Source organism: Cercospora beticola, chromosome 8 (genome assembly GCF_033473495.1).
Source record: "Cercospora beticola chromosome 8, complete sequence".
Taxonomy (NCBI): Eukaryota; Fungi; Ascomycota; class Dothideomycetes; order Mycosphaerellales; family Mycosphaerellaceae; genus Cercospora; species Cercospora beticola.
The window spans coordinates 1-14,939 of record NC_088942.1 but is presented as its reverse complement, the minus strand read 5'-3'; the positions used below and the strand labels follow the sequence as shown (position 1 = coordinate 14,939).

The 14,939-nt window shown below is 39.8% G+C and overlaps 3 protein-coding genes across 3 annotated transcripts; 1 reads left to right on the top strand and 2 right to left on the bottom strand.

The window, feature by feature from the left end:
• Positions 1-330: 330 nt before the first annotated feature.
• Positions 331-1,493, bottom strand: RHO25_011396 (uncharacterized protein; the record flags this gene model as incomplete). Its single annotated transcript, XM_023602822.2, has 4 exons — positions 331-707; positions 773-950; positions 1,009-1,227; positions 1,254-1,493. 4 exons carry the CDS (start codon positions 1,491-1,493, stop codon positions 331-333), a joined length of 1,014 nt encoding a protein of 337 aa, XP_023454507.2.
• Positions 1,494-3,849: 2,356 nt separating this feature from the next.
• On the top strand, positions 3,850-4,768 carry RHO25_011395 (uncharacterized protein; the record flags this gene model as incomplete). The annotated part of the gene is made up of 2 exons (XM_023602821.2): positions 3,850-4,353; positions 4,481-4,768. 2 exons carry the CDS (start codon positions 3,850-3,852, stop codon positions 4,766-4,768), a joined length of 792 nt encoding a protein of 263 aa, XP_023454882.1.
• A 1,597-nt stretch (positions 4,769-6,365) lies between these two features.
• On the bottom strand, positions 6,366-6,964 carry RHO25_011394 (uncharacterized protein; the record flags this gene model as incomplete). The annotated part of the gene is made up of 3 exons (XM_023602820.2): positions 6,366-6,538; positions 6,591-6,715; positions 6,768-6,964. 3 exons carry the CDS (start codon positions 6,962-6,964, stop codon positions 6,366-6,368), a joined length of 495 nt encoding a protein of 164 aa, XP_023454419.1.
• Between the last annotated feature and the right edge of the window lie 7,975 nt (positions 6,965-14,939).

The following is a 14,939-nucleotide window of genomic DNA, read 5'->3' as shown; positions in this document are numbered from 1 at the left end:
AGAGAGATCAGGTCAAGTTGTTGCAAAAGGTGGAAAGCATCAACTGCGCAAGGCTCGCCCACGGGAAACGCAATACCTGAAGGACCAACACGACGATGTCATTGATTCCCTTGTCCATATATCATTTCCTGCCTGGATGAATTGCCCCAAAGTTGAGGGCAGGTTCGCTTGCAAAATGAAAGGAGAGAATTGTTCGAGCAACCAGCTTCGTTTTGTATGTCATGTATAAGCCTAAGTGTCCAGCACATCAGTCGATTGAGTCCGTCGCCTGTCCCTTGTCCCGCTTCGCTTCCCTCTGCGCTCGCCCAATTCGCGTATATCTCACAATGCCTAGGCAATGAAGCTGCGGCGGAAGCGACCAGCAGTCCAAGAGCCCCAAGATGGAGCCTGTCCGGCAGTGGTACCCCATGTGTTGGACGAGCCGCCGGAAGAACCAGCTTGGGAGCCAGAGGAACCATTTGCTGGTCCAGCCGAGCCAGTGGCGGCACTAGTGCCAGTCGTGCCACCAGTACCAGCAGATCCCGCAGAGCCACCAGGAGTAGAGCCACCAGAAGTAGAGGCTCCAGGACTAGAAGCATCCGAAGTAGCAGCACCAGTTCCACCAACTGACACTTCGGCAGTAGAATTGTTGCCGCTCGAGCTGGTCGACGCGCTACCGCCAGAGCCTCCACCACTCCAGACAGCGGGACCGGGCATTTCGTAGTTGCCTATGCAGACGTACACGTTAGTATAAGGGAAAGAGATCATGTAGCCCATTTCGTTCATAGCTTACCAACGTTGCCACCCCACTTGTTGAAAGCAATACCGGGATCCTGGGCACTGTACAGGCCTGGAATCTTCACAAGAGGACTCGGCGTTCCGTTTCCGCCGCCCGAAATGCGGAGTTGAGCACATTCCATGTAGAACTGCGCCTTACCAACGTGTCCTTCGTGGATTGCGATGTGCTCTGGCTGTGGACCGTTAGCTGATCGATCATGAACGCCAAATATCATAGAAGACTTCACGTACGCGAACAAGATACTCGCCATCCGGAATTTCTTTTGGGATGGTGAACTCAATTCGGTCCTTCTGCCAAGTTCCCCAATTGGTGTCCTGGCTTGGAGAACCGGTAACTCCATTCTCATACGCTTTGAACCAATCGCCGGTTCCATCATAGCTGGCGACGTCTCCTGGTGCCTTTGACATGTAGACAAAGGCTGGACCAGGATGTTCAATGAACTCGTTGTACTAGAGCTTGAAGCCGATCTTGTCACCAGCTTTGACATCGTAAGTCTGAGAAGCCGCCTTTGAGCTCCCTCATTGCAGATGAGATTTGGCGAGTTGATGACGTCCTGAGTGAAGGAAGGCATGTAGGTGTTGGTGTTCTTGCGGATGTAGGTGTAATCGGTGCCGACTGGTTTATCGTTGACGATCAACTGGGAGAAGATGTAGTGCCCGTGGACGAGCGGCGCTGCCAGCAGCGCGGTCGCGAGAAGCAGTGCTCGGGTCGACATAATCGAGGATGGCTTGGTGAAATGAGTGTGGGAAGCGAATGATTGAGTGGTTTGCTGAGTTTGAAAAGCACAAGTGCTGAAGGATGAATATATACATACCTGCCAATGTGAGTGGTAGTACTGAGGTAGACATTCCTATCGTCGATGCGAAAGGTTTGACTTGGCGTCGCATTTTGATAGAGTATTGCTGCCAGCTCAACCAGCGATCTTCTGCTGAACTCGTGGTCTCGCCCTTGTTCCCAGCCTTGGCTGAGGTGTCGAAACTTGTGAAATCCACTTACTGCTGTCACATAGACGTAGAGTGTCTGTGCCTCAGGCTAAGTCGCGCAATCGACCAATGCGGCATGCTTCACTGCATCGTCTTGGCGTGGCGTAGGTGTATTTTCTTTGGCCAGTACAAGTTTCAACATCCGAGCTTTCCGCCAAGAACATATGAAGCTTGCAGCAAGCTCTCAACGTAACTTTGTGTGTATCATCACTGCTTGATGAGTTATCAAGATGTTCCTCCGCTGTTCCTCCTGGGTAGTGGTACAATGGAGTTTATGCCAAGGCCTAGGCGTCGTTTCGAGTATAGGCGTGCATTCAGACGAGGTTTGAAGATGAGCTTCGCGACGATAACTCTCTGCAATCATGCGCAGAGACGACTGCCGTAATCAGTGGCCGTAGGCATGTCGACACACCCGGGCAAGGGCGAAGAAGGCTCACGATCTGCAGCAATATGCAGGGAGCGCACGCAAATTAATTAATGCAGCCAGTGATATCTTTCGCCGCGGAATCTAGATGGCCGCGGAACCAGTGTTGCCGCGCAGAGGTCTTGTGGGTCGAAGTGTCCAGCTACGTTGACGAAAGCGCTCTATGCGTGCGAATCTGTGCTGCAGTACCGAAGGCTCCTAGTATCCAAGTCGATACTGTGAGACGGCTCTCCAACAAGTTTGAACTACAAGGACACGATCAACTTGGCCCAGACGCCTGTTCTACGATTCACGAGATTTTTGAGGGACTTCGGGTCGATGCACGACTATAGCCATTTGAGGTCAGAGTTCTTGTGATAGGTATTGACAAACTCCGTCTGAATCACTGGAAGAAGATCCGAGCTGACCGCTGCCTGTCGCCGAGACTCGTCTTGTGTACAGCCAGCAACAACAGTATGTCGCAGATCTTCGAAAGGCTGAAGTTGCCGGGCCAAATGATACAAGAAACCGCCGTCTTTGAGATTCAACGCAGTTTCAGCCCACCTTACCACTGTATCGGCGACGAGTTGCTGCACGACAGCTGATTCTGTAAGAGCACAGAGCTTGCTCGTTTAGTAGTGGCAACTTCCCAGTACTCCTTTCGCATCTCGCCGAGGTCTCTTTCCGGATTCTAGCCACAAGGGGGATCTTGTACAGGAAAGAGGTACACGGTCCCGCGGAGGCGAACTGTGGCGAGCCGGATGGCTATTGTTGTTGTTCATGCCACGTCAAATGGCATGTCACAACTTCGGGCGAACTGCGGTCTCATCACCCACGTGGTCGCCAAGCCTGGAGACAAATCTTGTTCTCGACGTCAGCCTCGCCTCAGGTTGAAGCACAGGCTGTCACTATCAATGCCACGAAGACCACACCGCGTACTGCCTATGTTGGGGGCAAACTATCGTGCATCAAAGCTCAGTGCGGAGCAGCGACGATCCACACCTTGATGGCGTAGACGACCTCTCGTACTGCTTGCTGAAGTGTTCACGGCTCCGGCGAATTTCATGGATTGGAAGTGTTCTCGAGAGAGTACGAAATATACCAGAGGAGGTATTCCTGCAATGCTCGGCAGCAAATCGATCGTGCTCGAGTTTCATCAGCCTCAGCTAATCTGTTTTGGAATAGCTGGAGTCGCCAGACTACTCGGAGAACTCCCTCAGTCGACTGCACTCAACCAATCTTGTAGGCGCGTGACCCACGCAGCTGTCCAGAATCACCGCCAAGTCACCGGGGATAGATGTCAAGCCTCGTAGAGCATGCCGATTGAAGATCCAAGAGGCTGCTTGGACAGCTTATTTTCCTGCTTCGGCGAATTCGGCCCTTGTTCATATGGCCGGAGGTTCAGTCCGCGTAAAACCAACCAATGCGGTGACAGCGCTCACGATCAAGCTCGGAAACAAGATATCCACGAACTGCAGTATGTCTCGGCGCTTCGATGAGGTCCCAGCACATCGCGAAGTCATAGCATCGCTTGTGGCGGGCATTGAGTTTGGCCACCAATACTGCTGAGGAATACAAATAGCCTCATCGTCGTACCACTTCAGCGATCATCATCATCATCAAGTTCATCATCTCCTTCATCTTCTCTTTTGTCATCCGTCGCTGGTCGACTTCCGATAAACACAATGCGTGCCCTTTCCACTTCTTCCAAGCTGGCCTTGGCTATTCTGGCCTCTTCTGAAGCCGTCCGTGCCCTGCCTGCTGCTCGTCCTCGACCGCTCAGCAATGACGATGTCATCCAACTTCTCGAAGCTGCTGGCAGCTATCAGAAGAGGGCAGCTGATCCACACTGGTATGACGATGTCTTCCAAGGTGCCCTAGAATGGGGCGGGGACATCGCAGGCCATCTCGGAATCAACGAAAGATCCGCCCGACCTGATCCTCACTGGTACGATGATGTCTTCAGCGGCGCTCTGGACTGGGGTGAGGACATTGCCAACCATCTTGGCATTAATGAAAGATCTGCTGTGCCAGACCCACACTGGTACGACGATGTTTTCAGTGGAGCGCTTGACTGGGGCGAGGATATCGCAAACCATCTTGGTATCAATGAGCGATCTGCCGACCCTGGCTCGTTTGATCTTGACCTGAACAACAAGGATGCACAGCGCAGTTACCAGGAAGCTCAGGTAAGAGACAATACCAAATTCGTCTTGGAGCTGGCTTGGAGTCTACGTTCTACGCGCAACTCAAGACCTTACCCAGTCGCGGCTTGTGCAGATGAAAACAGTATCCTTTGCTGACTTTGTAATGCAGCGCTATTATCGTTCCCACCCACTATCATTGGACTTCGGGCGTGTGAACACCAGGCGTGACATCAATGCTCTGACACGTCGTGATCCCAACTGGTGGAAGACTCTCTACTCCACCATTGACAACCTCATTCTCAGACGAGACGTCGGTGATCTAGACCGCCGCGACCCAAACTGGTGGAAGACGCTTTACACCGCCATCGACAACATCATCCTCAGGCGCGGCGTGAACGATCAGGAGATCCCAGCGTGGCTTCAGGAGGCGATGCAGAAGCGTGATGCGCACTGGTGAACAAGGCTCTCGACATCGGCGAGCAAGTCGCGGGTGATGCTTTGCAAGTCGCACCCTACCTCATCGAACGCGATGCTGCAGCTGAGGACGTTCCAGCTTGGCTTTTGGAGGCACTGCAACAGTGAGTTGCGCATTCGAGGATTTGGCTGGTTCCAGTCCTGAGTGTGCGGCGAGACGGAGTGACAAGTACGAGTGATAAGATGGAGGAGATGATGGATGATTGATGATTGATGACAGTTGTGATTTTTGTTGTTTTGTATCTTCTGGGTAGACTTTCTTCGTCCAATGACTACGCCTCGTATGCTGGTTGCAGTCGATTTCTCCCATCAAAGAGTCTCAGGTCCGCGCTACTCGGATCAAAGTCCTGAAACATCGCTGCCTACTCGGGCAGCGCAGCACCACCGTCAGTCTTGCTCTCGATTGCGCCGAGGCGTACTGGGGAACGCGTGCCAGAGAGAAGAATGTACATTGACAGCCAGATACATCCGCTGCCTACCTACATCAGAGTGCTGGAAGTCGATGAGAATGCTGCTACTGCACTCTCGACAGAATCGATTTTCATTCTCTTGTCGCTGCCGTTTAAGAATGTGACATCTTCGCGCAGTGGATATACCAAGAAGTAGCCTGGGCAGCGGAATTGTTTGTGAGCTTCCCATGCCTGGTCAACGACTAATGTGGGCGTGGGAAAAGATACACACCATTTCGTGTACAGATCGAACAGTTGCAACGTGTCACTTTGCCTGGTCCTTCGGGATGCAGAGGCTCGGGGAGTGTTACTGTGAACTGAATCGCTTTGCAATGACAGTTACCATGATACGTTCTTGCGGTGGACGAGTCGATGGGAGGAGGCATATTAAGTCAAAAACGTTGAGGAAAGAGTGCAAGCTGCAAGTCTGAGATGTCCCTGCTGGCAGAATTGCGGGTTATTCACGAGAGAGCAATTGTTCCGTCCAACCATTGCGGCATCCTTATCAAGAGCTTGCGGTCTTCAGGTCACCTCGGATGGATGCAAGAACAGCGGCTGGCTGCAGCGAATGCTTCTCCGAGTTCGCTGCGCAGACTGGCGTAGATCGCGATGGTCTGCAGAACGAGATGCTGTCGCCACAACCTGATGAGCTTTCTGCACTCCACGCAGCACCGCGAATAAGCACCGCGCAAGCACCCTCCGACCATTGACATTCTGAAAAAGCAGCATCATCACCACTACTTCGAATGCTAGCACAACGTCACAGTACTGGCTGAGAAAGGACTGCGAAACCTGCAAGGCATGCGGGAAGACTGGCGCAGACGCAGCCGTGGACGCATTCCAGTTGTTGCACGACCAGTTCACCACAGGACCACGAGGGAAGCCGTATGCATCGACTTCCAGCCTCAAGAACTGGCGTGGCCAACAATTTGGAGGAGACTTGAATATCCTACGCCCTGTGCACGACTCTTCGATCACTTTCAAGAAACGCATTCACTGCTCCCGTGAGATTCTTTCTGATTGTCGGCACTGCGAACGCGTTCATTGTCTGAGTAGCAAATATAATGTACAAGTTGAATAGGCGACCGAACCAACGATCTCTCAGTCTTCTGTAGCTGTATCTCAATGCAATCATCCTTGCTTTGGGCCTGGAGCGTCCAAGTTGCCGATGGTCCATCCTGTCTGGCGGCCGCGGTCTCCTCCAGCCGTTCCAGGAGTGTCGCATGACACAAGGCCAGTTTGGTATGCTCCACTCTTGGCACCAAGGTCACCAGCGGTGCTTCTGATAAGGTCGGCGGCATCATCTGCCATGGCGTCAGTATGGTGAATGCTCTAGGTAGGGAGGAGGTGTCTTACCTTTGCCGAGCTGGAAGTCTCCTGCCTTGGCTGTTATAGAAAAGCCACAGGTTCCGTACGTCTGCTTGTAGTTGCCCTCCACCTTGATGCTCTTTCTGAAGAACTCTTCGTTCTGGAATTTATCGCTGCGAAGAGTCAGCTTCCCATCCGCATCTACTGGAGCTGTCGTTCACTTACGCAAGGGTGTAGCAATCGTTCCAAGTCGGTGCGGTTCCCTGAACAACCTGGTTGCCTGTCACAGCCCGGGTGTTGCATCTGTTGCTTGGAGAGTTGCCGCTGCCAGCGTTCTGTGGTTCAGCGAGTGGACTGGCCGCAGCAAGCGAGCTGTAGGCAAGGACGCCGGCCAGGGCGGTAAGAGCAGTGGAGAAATGCATGATAGAGTAAAGAGTCTAAGTTGTGAAGGGGAGGTGGGTGGTCGAGAGTCTGTTGATTGATTTGAGATGTGAATTGGTGTGTTGAAGTGCCCAGTGATACTTATACATGCCCTTCGCGACCTCGAATTCGAGAACATGGGCATAGACTTTCATCGACAAGCATCGCACTATAGTGAACCATGTCAGCCTGGATCATGTCAGAAATTGGCCGAACTCGTATTCGATGAAGAATACCAGTGAACGTCACACCACGGTCGCACTACACTTCAATCCCATGCACGACGCACTGAGAGGGCCAGCGCAAGCCTTACTACACCTGGAAAAGTTATAAGGTGAGATGATATGCTAAGTGGTCAGCTCAGCTCCGGGACGAGAATTCTGGCAGTCCTATGACTGTAATTTTACGCTGCATAGCAGCGTCACAGTCGAAGCTAGGATTATTCGAGAGTCGTGTAAGGCCAAAGACCCAGATCCGATGCTCCCGCAACCTTGTGAGACAGTGAAGGATAGGAGTCGATATTTTTGTCTTTTCTCGTCTGCCGGCCCTAACAAGCGTCCAAGCAAAGCTTATCGGCATGCTCGCATGGTGTGAGCTGGGGTTCCTGAGATTGCGAGGACCTTGTCTGTTATAGTGCGCGCGAATTTCGAAGACCGTTGTCCCTGCGTGTCCGATGGAACCTTCGGCATACATTCTGTGTCATTCGAGCTGACTGGAAAGGTTGACTGGCACTGCCGACACGCTGTAGGAGAAGGGCTTCTTCCATGTTCTTCGTGTCCGGAATTGCAGAGATGGGCCGGTCGCTCCCTCTCTTAATGCTTGCTAAAGGCGTGCATTCTTGCAGGACCGAGAACCCGGTTGGTCATGGTCTGTCTCAGGCCTCACGAGATCCAGGGAGATGGTAAGAGGCATAGGGCCGAACAAAAGCCGATGCAATTCGCTCTGCCGCAACAGGTGCAGTCAAATACAGGAGGCTTATGTGCAGAAGAGAGTTTGGCATCGGCCAGCTGTCGCTTCTTGGCAAACTTCGCACTTCACGCTCGAGTGCTTCTTCCGCCGATTCTCCAGCCTTCTCCTCTCGGCCTCCAGTCATCGATTGCTGAATACTAGAATGAAGGTAAGGTCCACATGACCTTGGCCCAGTGAAGAGTGCGCCTTCAACATGGCGCGCTCCGGACACGACATCGCAAGACGCGACCGACCCAAATGAGCACCAGCAGCGGTCTCATCCTCGAACAAGGCGAACGTTCGCCGCGCTACCTCCCTCTGTCAGCGATCCAGATCATCAAAACCTGTGAGCGGGTTCGCGTCGACACCTCGTCCTCCGACGGTTACTACGACGAAACTGCCTAGGCTCCTATCGAGTCGGCACTACGATGCCTTCGCGATCTCGAGGCGCTAACACGACGGTATTAGAGCGAAGCAACGGTAGGAATGCGACTACGTAAGAGACGGCTATACTATAGTATTATAGTATAATTTAAGGATAGAATTAGAATTAAGATCGAGAGCGTAATCGAGGCTACTATACGTATTACTACCGAGGAGTAATCGAGGTTATTATAGTAGGATAGTAAGCGAGTATATAAGCTATAGAATATATAGGCTAGAAAATAGAATTATAAAGTATAATAGAGTAGAATTCTAGTCTAAGTAAGTATTTAAGTATAAAAGCTAAATAGGTATTAACTAAATATAACTAGATACTATAAAGACTTATTTATAATCTAGATATCTTTATTAATTTTTAGTTTAAAATAGAAATAAATACTTTTTAAGCTATAGAAAGTTACTATTACTAGTAGATAAAGTCTATTATTATAGTAGTTACTACTAATAATAATAAGTTAAATACTATTAGTTATCTACTAATAATTCTATAATAATAAGTTCTATATTAATAGTATTAATTTCTAATATAATAAATCTAAATACTTCTAATTTATATTAGAAAATACTATACTAACTTAGTAGTATTCTATTCTATTTATTAGCTCTACTTTATATAGTTCTAGACTTTTAAAGTCGAATAGCTTTATACTAAGAATCTAGTATAGTTATAAAGTATTATTATATAGAATAAAGAAATAAAAAATACTAGTTTAAAAAAATAATAAAATTCTATTTAGAATTAATAGAAGTACTTTATATAAACTAGAGTTAAGTTTATATATATATTCTATTATAATACTTTAGTTAATATTTTTTTTCTATTTCTATTACTAATATTAACTTAATATAGAGCTAGAGAGTCTATTTTAAATTATAGTATAGTTTAATAAATAGATAGATAATTCTTATATACTAGTCTACTTCTTTTAACTAAAGTAAGTAGTATACTCTATAGATTTCGGTTAAAAGAAAAGCCTTTAAAAAACTTTTATATATTTTTTTATTTATAACTTATATAGCTACTTCCTTTACTTCTATTTTCTTTTAAATAATACTAGATATCTAGTAAGTTCTTCTTTTACTAGACTCTATTCTTTCTATTCTCTTTTCTTTTATTTTTCTATACTTTTTCTTTTATAAATAAGAATTAGTCTAGAACTTCTTCTTAGATAAGCTACTTTACTATTATATATAGCTTTCTTTTTATATTAGCTAGATTCTTCTAGTTTATAGATATTTCTATTTAGAATAGTATATATTTTCTTTTATTCTATTTTAAGTAGAATATATATATATATTTTAGTATCTTATATCTCTATTTATATTTATAGTCTAGTATAAAATCTAGAACTCTTCTTTTAGTAAAGTATTACTTTATTCTAATATACTCTATTCTTAAGAGTATAACTATTATACTCTCTAGTTTAGTAAGTTCTTTATATAGAGTTAGTCTAATAATAAAGAAATTAGTAGTTTTCTATACTAGTAGTTATTTCTTTTCTACTTTTACTTTTCTTTTCTTTTTATTTCTTTTCTATTTTCTATTCTACTAGTATTTAGCCTACTATACTTTATAGCCTAGATATACTTATATTATTATTTCTTATTAGAAAGTATAGTCTAGTTAGTTATTCTAAGAGATACTTTAGGAATTAGAATTAGATAATATAGGTTATATAATACTAGGTTATATAACCTAGCTAATATCTATCTTAGAAGTAAAATATAACTTATAACTAACTAATATAATTAACTCGGTTAGTTCCTATTTATTATCTCTACTTCTACTATATTATATCTATCTAATAAGTATCTACGAGAATATAATTCGATAGGTTATAAGCCCGAGTTTATAGAAAGGCTCTAAGTAGTAAGAGTTAGTCTTCTTATTTTTAAAGTAATATATATTACTTCTTATAGAACCTATAGTATTAATTAGATAGAGAAGTAGAAAAAGAGTATAAGAGAAACTAGAAGTATATTCTATCTATACTATCTAGAAGCTTTAGAAGATTCTAGTTATAAGCTAGAAGTTTCTAAAGAATAGATAAGATAGAGAAAAGTCTAGTAAAGTATACTCTACTTTAAAAGAAAGATATACTAAAGAAGTATAAAGAAGAAAGGATTAGCTTTAGACTATAGTATCTAAGTAAATAAAACTAGACCTAAATACTAAGTACTACTAATACTTTAGAACTAGCTAGTAGTACTTTTCTAAAAAAGTAGATCTTTTAGAAGTTCTCTATCTAAGAATCTAACTAACTTCTCTAAAAGAGAAAAGTTCTTAGATATTTTAGCTAAAAGAGAAAAGTCTTAGTAACTAGAGAAAGTAGAAATCTAGAAGCTACTAATTAGATTAAAAGAGCTTATATTTCTAGAGTTTAGATTTATTTATTTAATTCTATAGAAATAGATTTAATAAGTAAATTAGATAGAAGAAGAATACTAATTCTAATAAAGGAGAACTAGAAACTATAGTTTAAGCTATAGAAGAATATACTTAGAGAAAAAGAAATCTTCTAGATAATCTTAGACTTAAAGAGGTTATTAGTATCTACTCTAGCTAAATCTAAAGTATCTAAAGCTTTATTAAGTAAAAGGAAAGGTACTACCTTTTTAGAGTTTAGCCTAAAATAGTAGAAGAATAATATAAAGATAATCTATATTCTAATAGAAAGTCTTTATATAGATAACTAAGATAAAGTAATAGATAAGATAAAAGTATATAATATCTAGATAAAGCTATATAGAAAATATAGTAAAGTCTAATAGGTATATATAATAGCTATTATCTAAGAATTTATAACTTTTAAAATAGAACTAGAGAATATAATTAGAAAATTATAGATCTACTTTAGTAATCTTAGAAGGAGAATTATAGAGATTAACTAGAGAGAGTTATACTATAAGACTTCTAATATAAGGATTAAGTATCTACTCTTTATACTTCTAGCTAAATATAAAAGTATAAGGTAGACTATTTAAGCTTAGAAGAACTTAGACTCTAAAGAAATTCTTTAACTTCTTAAAGTAGAGGAGTTAATATAGTATAGATACTAGTTATAAGAAATAGTAATATTTACTAAAAGAAGAAAGATCTAAAGTATAAAGCTAAAATACTATTTCTATAAGAAGAAGTATTTTAGAAGTATTATTAAGTATCTATATCTTAATAAAGCTAAGAGAACTATTAACTTAAAATAGGCTAGTAGAGTAGAGAAAAGAAGAATACTACTTAGAGAAAGTATATTTAGAAGGAGATCTTTACTAAATAGAGAAGTATTAAAAGAAATAGTAAAGAAACTTAACTTAAAAGTCTAATTCTTTAAGAAAAAATAAATCTTAAGAAAGTTTTCTAAGAAGATATATACTACTTAAGAAAATATAGAACCTTCTATAGTATCTAATATATTTTAATTTCTATTAGAGAATAATAATATTAATAAAGTTATATACTTAACTATAGAAGTAAAAGATAAGTATATACTATTAAGATAGCTACTTAACTCCTATACTTTATTATATATAACTAACTAAGAATTACTTTTTAGAGAACTAAAATCTCTTTAGAGGAAAAAGTAGATTAAAGTTAGAAATAGCTATCTAATAGCTATATATATAGAAAATATAGTAATAAATAGAAAAAGAGGAAAATAGATTATTCTTAAGAATATTCTCTTTATATCTAGTCTAGAAGTAAATCTTATTTCTTAGAGCTAATTTAGCTAGTAGTATAGTATTTAACTACTAAAATTTATACTTATTTTATTATCTAGGAAACTAGTTATCTAGATAAAACTATTAGAAGGAGTACTATTTATTAAGAAGATTAATAATATATTATAGAAGCTTATAATATTATACTTTAATTAAAAATAAAAGAATAAAGTCTATATCTTTAAAGCCTAAGAAAAGATCTAAGAATAGTAGAAGCTTTAGTATAGAAAACTTATATATTTTAGAGAGAGTCTTCTTAGAAACTTATATAAAGTATCTAACTTAAAGGCTTAGATTTCTATTCTAAAGGAATACTAACCTTATAAAGTATATTTCTTAGTAAAAATAAAGAAATATAGAAGGAAAGAAACTAAAAGGAAACTCTAAAAGTTATCTCTAGTTTCTATTAATATTTATAGTTCTTTATCTATTTTAAGATTAGGATATAAATAGTAGCTTAAAATTATTAATAACTTCTTAAGAAAGAAATAGACTTTCCTAATAAAGTCTAAAGAAGATATACTAAGTATCTTTAGAAACTAGAAAATAAAAGCTAAACTATAATTAGGAAATCTCTTCTAGATTATAAGAAGTAATAAAGTAAGAGAGCTTCTTACTATACTAAAATAGTAGAAGAAGGACTATAGAATTTCCTTCTATATAACTAAAGTATATAACTCTATCTAGAATAGAGTAGTTAAGAAGTTAATCTAAACTTCTAAAGACTATATAAAAGTAATACTAGAAGATATCTATATATCTATCGAATTCTAGCTAGAAGCCTTAGTAGCCTATATAGTTATTAGAAATTCCTTTCCTAATAGCCTAGAAATTAATAGATTTAAAGTATTACTTAAGGAAGCCTTTTTAGATATTTAACTCTTAGTATTATACTTTAGAGTTTAGAGTTATAAAGTAGTAGTCTATATAGATTCTAAGTCCTAGCTAGTAGAGATAAGATTAGATAAGCTAATAAATAGAGATAAAAATACTATATTTATTAAGTATATTTCTAATACTACTAAAATATAGCTCTTCTAGAAGCCTAATATAAGAGCTATTAAAGTCTATAATACTACTACTTAGTTTAAGTATAAGAAAAGAGAAGATATAGAGCTAAATATTCCTAAGCTTAATTAAGTAAGTAGTATATCTATTAGAAACCTAGTTAGTAGACTTCTAAAGAAGCAAATAGTAGTTATACTTTCTATAGCTACTATATCTATAGCTATAGTAACTAAACCTATAGGTCCTAACTAAATACTTTTTATATAGTTACTACTTCTACTAAAGAATAAGAAGAAGTACTAGAGAATAGAGGATCTAAAAGAAGAAAACTCTAGAGAACTATAACTCTAGTAGAAGAAAAGTAGAACTACTAAACTATCTAAGCTAAGCTAGGAAGTTAATAGATAAGCTAGTCCTAGTACTAGTAGGAGACTATATTCTAAAGTAAGAGAATTAAATATTATATAGTAGGACCTATAAGGAAATAGAGATTAGAAGAAGAACTAAAACTAAACTTATAGCTAAAAAAGAAAAAGATCTATTTTAGATAAAGAACTAGACTTAGAGCTAAAAGCTTATAGTATAGTAATAAAATAAGTACTTTAGAAAAAATAGAGAGAATATAGATAGAAGGAGGAGCCTAGTACTAAGTATTATAAGGTATTTCTAAGCTAAGTCTAAAGCTAAGAATAGAAGTAGATTTAGGAAACTCTATTAGAGATCTAGAAGTCTATATTTATAGTAATTACTTCTTAAGTCTCTATATAGAGATAAGAGGTATCTATTCTAAAGTTCTATAAAAAGGTAATTTAGAATTCTAAATAGAGATATATATAGAAGAATATAGTCTAAAAGGAACTAACTATATTAAGAAGTAATAATACTTAGATAAAAGTTATTCTATCTAAAAAAGTAAACCTTATTATATCTAAGTAAGTATTTAATATAAAGAGATTAATTAGTAGAGCTATTAAGAAGTTTAAAGTAAAACTAGTTATAAAAGGTTTCTTTTAGAAGTTTAGAGTTAATTTCTAGAAAATCTTTATACTAATAGTTAGATATAATACTTTAAAAGTATTTATAGCTATAGTTTATAAGAAGGATCTAGAACTCTACTAAGTAAATATAAATAATATATTTACTAAAAGTAAACTTTAAGAGAAAATTTTTATAATTCTACTATTAGGAGTTAAAATTCTATCTAATATAGTTCTATAAATCCTAAGAAGCTTATATAGACTAAAGTAAGTAGTAAGAGACTAGAATAAACTCTATATTTTAAAGTTAAAATAGATTAGGTTTATATAATTAGAAGTAGACCTATACTTTCTTATCTACTAGGAAAGGAATATTCTAATCCTAACCTATATAGATAATATTCTAATTATAGTACTAAAGCTAGAAGATATACTTTAGTTTAAGGAATAGCTAGATAAGATATTTAAGATTAAAAATCTTAGAGAACTAGAGAAAATCCTTAGAATAAAGTTAATAAGAGATAGATAAGCTAGAACTCTAAAGCTTAATTAAGAATACTTTATTTAGAAGAACTTTATAAAGCTAGGAATAACTAAAGAAATAGCTAACTTAACTCTCTTACTAATAGATAGTTATAATAGCCTAAAACTAATAGGCTTATATAATAAGAGAGAGTTTAGGGGTTAGGGTTAGGGTTAGGGTTAGGGTTAGGGTTAGGGTTAGGGTTAGGGTTAGGGTTAGGGTTAGGGTTAGGGTTAGGGTTAGGGTTAGGGTTAGGGTTAGGGTTAGGGTTAGGGTTAGGGTTAGGGTTAGGGTTAGGGTTAGGGTTAGGGTTAGGGTTAGGGTTAGGGTTAGGGTTAGGGTTAGGGTTAGGGTTAGGGT